Source organism: Salmo trutta, chromosome 38 (genome assembly GCF_901001165.1).
Source record: "Salmo trutta chromosome 38, fSalTru1.1, whole genome shotgun sequence".
NCBI lineage: Eukaryota > Metazoa > Chordata > Actinopteri > Salmoniformes > Salmonidae > Salmo > Salmo trutta.
This window is the reverse complement of record NC_042994.1, coordinates 15202448-15211035: the sequence shown is the minus strand read 5'-3', so window position 1 is coordinate 15211035 and position 8588 is coordinate 15202448. Positions and strand designations below refer to the sequence as shown.

The following is an 8588-nucleotide window of genomic DNA, read 5'->3' as shown; positions in this document are numbered from 1 at the left end:
GTACCATCTAAACCAGTGTTTCCCAACCCTGGTCCTCGAGTGCCGCAGCAGTTTCCATTACAGGTTGCACATTTTTTTAAACATTGCTTTTGTCGAATTAATCTGGGCCTATGGAAACAGAAGTGAAAAATGATTCCTTAGTTGTTAATATAAAGGCATAATCTACATTCGAGACAATGTCTTAAGTAGTTGAACATGTTATTACTCCAACCTCTTGAAAGTGACAAACTGATACTTTCTCATTTTCGTAAAACAAACATTGCATATGGAAGGAGTGCCTTTCGATTTGACTGCCTGCACATGCGCAGTCCGTTAAAACCGATGACGTCTGTTTCTGCGCATGAGTTTAGCTAGCCAAAGTCGCCTTAACGTCGCCAACAAGTGGGATCTTGGTTTTCTATTGGAGAAGCAGATTCTGCCTGTCTTTGGTATCCATTATCTGTTGACTGCATTAAAATGAACATTGGTCAAATTTGATTTGAAGATAGGTGTTAATTGCAAACGTTGGGGGTGATCACTATTTGCTTTTGTACATATTTGGTTCCCATTGTATTGTTGCTTCTTTCAGTAGACTATTGAGTAGAAGTTGTAGCTAATGTAGTGTTCCTGTGTAAAAACAATGTTGCGTCTACTACCTGCATTCATTTTTTAAATGATTTATAAGTTGTCCATGTTGAATAAGTTAATACATTAGTACTTAATTTGGCTCAAGTAATGAAGGTTACTGTAAAAAGGGGTAATAATCACGTCATAAACTGTGCCAATCAACTAACTTCCGTGACCAAATAAGGAGAAAAAGTAGTACCAGACACAGGCGCGTTGATATGTTCCAATGTGTTATGAGCTAGTACACCGTTTGACTGACATTTGTGTCCCCGGCATTTCTATTTTCGTGTGTCGCACTTGTAGATTATCCACTTGTATTTATCATAGATTGGTTTAGAGATATAGACGTAGATACAGTCTGTTACTTTTATACTCTGCTTAACCATGCCCGGATTTTCCGACAGAGATCGTGGCAGAGACAGGGGGTAAGTAAGTAATGCGAATGTCTGTTTAGCTAACGTCGTTAGCTAGGAAAAGACGGTGCGATGGTTAGTTTTAACGCGGTACTGTAGCTAGCTAGGTAAGTTTTGTTAATCCCTGCCATTGGCTTTGGCTAGATGTTAATGCGACTTTGAACCCTAATCAATTGTTAAAGTACATTTTGCCTGATCTAATTGATGTAACAAGCAGGTCGGGCAAATGTTTAGCTGGCAGTTAACATTTGCTAACTAGGTATAACGCGCGTTAGCAATCGGAGATTCTTAGAGGACTATGCTATATTTTTGATATAATAACGATATCCACCACCCTTGCACATCGGTGCATAAAATATAGTATTTGATGTTGGTTAAGAACCCTGGAATGTTTGGTCATCTTAAATGTGGCAAATTGTTTCGAATCAAAATGCCGGCCGGTTCCCTTTGTTCCTCTACCGGCCGGAATTAAAATGGCAGCTAAACTGGTTTAAACGTGACGCAGAAACTAATGTACCTACCACATCTTTGCATGTGTAAGCAAACTGCTGTCCAGCCCCTGATCGTGGCTCTCAGTTCCATTACACAAGTCATTAGATGAAGGCGTCGTTCTGTAGGGGAGTGTTAATAAGATAAGAGCCACGACGCTTGGTCTTAACATTAACACGCATCGATTTCGGTACGGGTTTGGAAGCATAAGGACCTTATCATTCATATCGGCGATATTGATACACACACTTATTGGGTTAGGGTTCCCACACGGCCATGTTACAGTGCTTGTTTACGGAAGAGCGAGTGTGGACTACCTGCACTAATTAGCTTAAGGAACCTAACTTCTGTCACGCTAACGTTAGCTGTTGTAGTACTCATCAAGCCATGCAAACTCGTAGGGGAATGTGGGGTATCAGTTCCTCAATGTAGCTGGAATAACTATCTGACTTCAACACAGCATCCACTGTATGCTCAGTCATCTAATATTAGGTTGTTCCCCCCCTACTATTTCAGGTATGGAGGTGCACCTCGTTTTGGAGGCGGTGGTGGTGGCAGTAGGGGTGGACCCCCCCAGGGGAAATTTGGCAACCCAGGTGAAAGGCTGCGTAAAAAACACTGGAACATGGATGAGCTCCCAAAGTTTGAGAAGAACTTCTACCAGGAGCACCCGGATGTGACCCGCAGACCACCTGTAAGTGGCCCAGGCAGTTATTTCCATCTGATTTGAGTGTGTGGTCTTCACCTTTTCATTCAAGTGGTCTTTGCCAATGAACAACCTTTTATGTGTCTAATTGCAGCAAGAGGTGGAGAACTACCTGAGAAGTAAAGAAGTAACAGTGAAAGGCAGAGACTGCCCCAAGCCCATGATGAAGTTTCATGAGGCCAATTTTCCAAGTGAGTAAAACCTGTCTTCCAACTTTGCTTAAGAACAAGCTGGTCGTATAAGATGGTGGAATTGAATCTCATATGTAATGGAACTTTGTACTTTTCAGATTATGTAATGGATGTGATTGTCAAACAAGGATGGGCTGAGCCAACTCCTATCCAGGCTCAGGGCTGGCCTCTGGCCCTCAGTGGGAAAGACATGGTGGGCATCGCCCAGACAGGCTCCGGTAAAACCCTTGCTGTAAGTACATTGATTTAAAACTACTATTGGTAGCATCTTTCTGGTACATATTTGTGCAGATGAACCAAGCTCAATTTTTTTCCCCCCCTCACAGTATCTGCTGCCTGCAATCGTGCACATTCAACACCAGCCATTCTTGGAGCATGGAGACGGGCCTATAGTAAGTACACCATAAGCCTCTTGACTAGAGAACATCCTTCTTAGTTTTTACAGGGTAAGTCCAGCTGAATAACACTTGTCTCTTATCTTTGTCTCTCAGTGTTTGGTGCTGGCCCCGACCCGTGAGCTGGCCCAGCAGGTGCAGCAGGTTGCCGCTGAGTACGGCAGGGCCTCCCGTCTGAAGTCAGTCTGTGTCTATGGTGGAGCCCCCAAAGGACCCCAGATTCGGGACCTTGAGAGAGGTATCTATCCACCACTTAGTTTTTCTATCATTTGTTTTCTCAGTATGTTGGTTCTGTATTAAATAATTTTGGTGACAGAGGCAGACATCTGAGTGAGTGTTGTCTGTTCCCCCCAGGTGTTGAGATCTGTATTGCCACCCCAGGGCGCCTCATTGACTTCCTGGAGGCTGGGAAAACCAACCTTCGCAGGTGTACCTACCTTGTGCTGGACGAGGCTGACCGTATGCTGGACATGGGCTTCGAGCCCCAAATCCGCAAAATTGTGGACCAAATTAGAGTATGTGGCTTTGACTCAACGCAATTCCTTTGGCGAGAGTTCTTCAGTATAAAGGCTCATTCCCACAATGATTTGCAGACTTGCTCAATACTTGCTGCTCATTTCAATTGGCAGAATTCCCATTGGACTTTGACAAATCATTGCAGAGTCTGCATATCTCGACTAACCAGTATCCCCGCACATTGACTCGGTACCAATACCCCCTGTATATAGCCTTGGTATTGTTACTTTTTATAAATGTTTTACTTTAGCTTCTTTATTAAATATTTTCTTAACTCTATTTCTTGAACTAGATTGTTGGTTAAGTGCTTGTAAGTGAGCATTTCACGGTAAAATCTACACCTGTTGTATTCGGTGCATGTGACAAATAAAATTTGCTTCGGTTTTTCTGTAGGATCAGCCATTAGACTGCTTGAAGGATTTGATGAAATACCAAGTAATCTGTTTTCTCTGTTCTTCTCTCAGCCGGATCGTCAGACCCTCATGTGGAGTGCAACCTGGCCCAAGGAGGTGCGTCAGCTGGCTGAGGACTTCCTGAAGCAGTATGTCCAGATCAACGTGGGTGCTCTGCAGCTCAGCGCAAACCACAACATCCTGCAGATAGTGGACGTGTGCAACGACGGAGAGAAGGATGACAAGTGAGTGACACATTCCTCCTCCGCAAAGCCAAACGTCACATTTCCACTGCTTCATAGTTGAAGGAATTCAAACGGAAGAACTCTTCAATTGGTCATTAATTTGTCCAGGATAAAGTGTGAGTGGTGCCAATTTGAACTCGGTCTCTTGTCTTTCCACCTAAGACTCCTCCGGCTGCTGGAAGAGATCATGAGCGAGAAAGAGAACAAGACCATCATATTTACCGAGACCAAGAGACGCTGCGATGAGCTCACCAGGAGGATGAGACGAGATGGGTAAGGCTCATCACAATAGTGTCTCATTTAACTGGGACATCATTCTCCTTGTAATGAGTCATGCCTCTGATGTCCATGTTTGTCTGTTACAGCTGGCCAGCAATGGGTATCCACGGAGACAAGAGCCAGCAGGAGAGGGACTGGGTTCTCAATGGTATGTCTGAAATATTTTAGAAATGTTTTCTTTTATTTTTTCTCGTTTGTCACGACAATGTTATGGACTCGTTTAACTGAAGTCTCTTTCCACAGAGTTCAAATACGGCAAGGCCCCCATCCTCATCGCCACTGACGTGGCCTCCCGCGGTCTAGGTCAGTATGGCTTTGGTTAAAACCTCTGGTTGTGTTCCTCAATATTTTCACTTTTTTAAAGAAAGTGGTTTTGGCTTTCTTTAACTTCTATGCATTTTCTGAGTTTTTCTCACCTAAAGGTGCAGTCTTTGTGGCAGGGCCTAGGCATGACAAGTCCCAGGCCTCGAGGGGGAAGGAGGACATATTGGAAATGAAGTTGCCCCACTGGCTGCCACCCAGTGGGCCTAGAGAGGTGAAAGCTCTGTGTGCCAGTAATCCTCAAGTCAAAAGGCAGTGTGGCTAAGCCTTGTTTCTGATATCTTTTTTTGTTTTTATACTTGACATTATTTGTTCTCTGTCCATGGATTTTTACCTGACAAATGCCTTCGTCGAGACGTTTCCAACTCAAACGTTACACACACAAAAACAAACACTTGATGTGACCATTTGCCTTGCATGCGTTTTGTAGAGGGCACTGTATTGCAAGTCACTGTTTGAGATTGAGCGATTCTGTTAGTTGCGGAGCTTGTCCCCCAAAAAAAGCATGGGTGTTTTGCGAATGTCACAGCTTTCCATTGCTATATTTTTTTTCCTCCCTCACGCAAAGCACTGGTTTTCTTGAAATGGAGAGAGCAGTTTTCAACTTACTGTTGTCGAATTGAAATTGATGAGAAACTGGCACATGTGTTTAAGGGGCTATGGGAACATCTAGAGAAAGTGAAAAATAGAAGAGCTTCAAAAAACCAAAGTTCCTCCCTCGCCTGCTTTTTAAAGTCATGTCGAGACCTGCCAACGAGAGACATTTTCTCAAGTGAACGAACACTGGCTTCTGGGAAGATCTTGCCTAGACGAGACTGATGGGGGCGGGATGCTCTATGCTCTCTGAGGGGCACCACAGGGGTCAATACTTGGGCATTTTTCATTTTTGCCTTTTTTGGGTCCCCCCTCAAATTAGTACTTGGTCTATTCGGTCTTGGCAAGACGTGCAGTGAGGCCTTTATTAGCAAGCTTCTCATGAGTGTGTACTGGGAAAAAGGACCTTCAGAACCCATACCAACTGAAAGGTCCTATATTGGCACACGAGGAGGCAACAGTGCACATAGCGGCCCTACTGCGTAGAAGCTCCTGGATGTCACTTGACAATTTGTGGGGGAGTTCGCTGCATTGGGAAAGGACTAGTGAATGCATACTCCTTAATGGTAAGACTTCAAATCCAGTTCTTTTCCTCCTTTGGTTAAAAAAGGGAGGGAGAATGCCTTAGGATTTTTTGATATGGTAAGCAAACGGAGTGTGCATCTCGTTTCTCTCTTCCCACAGTAGTATTCCCATGGAGTAGAATGTATTTCTTGGATTATGTTGGCTAACCCTGTTCTTTGCAGCTCAGTTAAGTATCCAGTCTGGAACCTTTTTAGCTCTCCATTCTATATGCTAACCTTGTCCTTTGGTCTGGCTGTTGTGGTGTGCAAAATCCTGTATGGCGTCCTTTTTGCCACACTGCAACACTTTACAGATGTGGAGGATGTGAAATTTGTCATAAATTATGACTATCCTAACTCCTCTGAGGACTATATCCACCGCATTGGACGCACGGCCCGCAGTCAAAAAACGGGCACCGCCTACACCTTCTTCACCCCCAACAACATGAAACAGGCCAGTGACCTCATAGCTGTGCTCCGCGAAGCTAACCAGGCTATCAACCCCAAGCTTCTCCAGATGGCAGAGGCCAGAGGAGGTAATTCCTATGGCGGGTGAGACGCGAACAAGGCTGTGGTTACATCTGCACACATTTTTAGATTTTCTCGATAACAAATCTATTTGAAGGGTTTTGGGGCAGAGGTTCTTTAAAAAAAAATATATGAAGATGACCCACCTTGTTCTCGCCATATTTGTCAACTATCATTTTAGTATAAATGTCTTCACGCCACCCATCACTGCTACCAGTCTCATCACTGCCCTGTCTCTTGTTTTTGTCTTGTTTTCCAGGTCGTGGAGGGGGGGGAAGAGGTGGCTTTAGGGATGACCGACGAGATAGGTATTCTGGGGGGAGGAGTTACGGTGGTGGTGGTGGTGGTGGTGGTAGTTACAGGGACAAGGATAGCGACAGGGGGTTTGGTGGGGGACCAAAGAGTGCCTTTGGCGCAAAAACCCAAAACGGAGGGGGCTACGGGGGTAGCACCTATGACAAGGGCGCTAGCTCTGGCGGTAGCTACGGCAACAGCTACAGCAGCAACGGACAGGCTAGCTTCGGCGCCACCAATCAGGTGGGTGCGTTCGGTGGCCAGAACTTCCAGGCCCCTCCACAGTTTGGAGCCACACAGGCGGCCGCCCCAAACGGCATGGGTCGCCCGCCGTTTCCCTTTAACCCACAGGCGCAGCAGACCCAACAACCCCCACCCATGGTACCCTACTCAATGCCTCCACCTTTCCCGCAGTAACTGACAAGGTGTAGATTGTGCGCACAATTCACAACGAAACCACCCTTTTCCCCCTCTTGTCTTTTTAAATCTTCTGAATATTATTATCCTTTGTACTGTTTAACTTTTTTTGCTTACAGCAGGGTTGGAATTCTTCAGTAACCCCGAGCATTGAAATAAGTCCCAAGGGGGCTGTTGAAGTGCATCTTTAACTGGTGCACCTCTCCTTGACTGTTTTTATTTGTTACATTCCTCAGTAATTTATTTTTACTAAGTAATGCAGATTTTGAGTTAGTGGTATGTTTAAAGTGATATGTTAAGATCTTACCTGGGGGCCATGCATGGGCCTTCAAATAAAATAAATCAATTGAAGTTGTGGTGGTTCATTGTTCTATTCTGATTACTCATCCAGCATTTAATCTTAGTGGATAGTCAATTAAAACAACAATTACATCAGGCCACAAAATAATATAGCAAACATTCCTAATTGCACAAGTATAACCGTGAGGTAAAAGAACGTAAGGTAATGGATGAAGACTTGTATCATTTTCTTGTCGCTACGGAATGTGACGTTGACATAGCTTTACTTCCGGGTGCTCCCAGTCCACGCATTACACATGGTTGCACGTCTTTTAGAAATAGAAGTGTATGCATATGTTACTTTATTATATTGAGTTGTCAGGCCTTGTCAAAACTACTCGTGGTTTAATTCTCAGGCAAGTGCATTCACTTTCCAATGTCAATTTTCTAACGTGATTTCAGCCTAGGAATGACTTCTAAAAGGTGAGACCGCACACAATGCATTGCTAGTTAAGTTTCAGCTTGACGCATGCTTAACAATTTTTCAATAACGAAATGACTGACCACTAAACATGCTCACTTACTGTGTTAGACGACTCGTCTGGAGATGTGAGAATATACCAAAAACGTCACTATGCTGCAGGATAGCTTTTGCGCTTCAGCACAGCAACTTCTGCCAGGTCTGTCGCTGAGGACTCGGACCACACCAAAACACTGATGTAACTGCACTGACATAACTTTTATTACATAGCTTCTGGCCAACTTTATAGAGATTCTTTTCAGCGTGGAACCAACTGTGGCTATGGACCACTTGGTTTGGAACTAAGGAAGAACATTCTTGAACAGTGGTGGAACTCTGATAGGGTCCAGGGCATAGGTGTTTGGGACAACCCCTCTACACCTGAGTAAGGACAGAACTACTGAGAGGGATGGACAGTTGAGAGCTGTTGACACCGAGAACCTACGTCAAATACTTTCCCAGAGAGAGCTAAGCAAGGACCAACTTACTCAGAAGCTACAGCCCCTTATCCAGAATAGTGCATCTGTTCGAACCAGGCTTTTCCAAGGTAACTATCATTGGATGTTGTATTGAACACCTCTGCTATTTTTACATGTGCGCATGCTTTAGGACATAGAAATCGACGCGTAGAGTTAAATGAAATTCAACATTGGGTTTCCAGGCTAACATTGTCAATGTTTTTCCCTCCTGTCCAGGTGTTTTGGAGCAGTATGTGCCATCTTAGGAACTAGTGAACAGAAAGCTGCCGTTCGGCCTGGCTGAAACCGGCTTGTGCTTCCAGCCATCAGGTGAACCTGGTTGGTGAGGCTTCCTCTCCCTCAAATCACAAGGACCATTCAG

General features: G+C 44.5%; 1 protein-coding gene across 1 annotated transcript; it reads left to right on the top strand.

The window, feature by feature from the left end:
• The first annotated feature begins 835 nt into the window (after positions 1–835).
• LOC115178639 (probable ATP-dependent RNA helicase DDX5) lies at positions 836–7300 on the top strand. Its single transcript, XM_029739893.1, has 13 exons — positions 836–1031; positions 2025–2202; positions 2309–2405; positions 2504–2637; positions 2732–2797; positions 2897–3038; positions 3155–3315; positions 3781–3953; positions 4116–4226; positions 4319–4380; positions 4476–4535; positions 6025–6246; positions 6498–7300. The coding sequence occupies exons 1-13, from the start codon at positions 991–993 to the stop codon at positions 6947–6949; spliced, it is 1899 nt and encodes a 632-aa protein (XP_029595753.1). The 5' UTR covers positions 836–990; the 3' UTR covers positions 6950–7300.
• Positions 7301–8588: the final 1288 nt, after the last annotated feature.

Bases quoted from the DNA above. Each gene is read 5' to 3' on its own strand.
- LOC115178639 (XM_029739893.1), top strand. From the start codon at position 991: ATGCCCGGATTTTCCGACAGAGATCGTGGCAGAGACAGGGG. The intron at 3,039-3,154 runs GTATCTATCCAC...TGTTCCCCCCAG, and splicing joins GATTCGGGACCTTGAGAGAG to GTGTTGAGATCTGTATTGCC. The intron at 4,227-4,318 runs GTAAGGCTCATC...TGTCTGTTACAG, and splicing joins AGGAGGATGAGACGAGATGG to CTGGCCAGCAATGGGTATCC.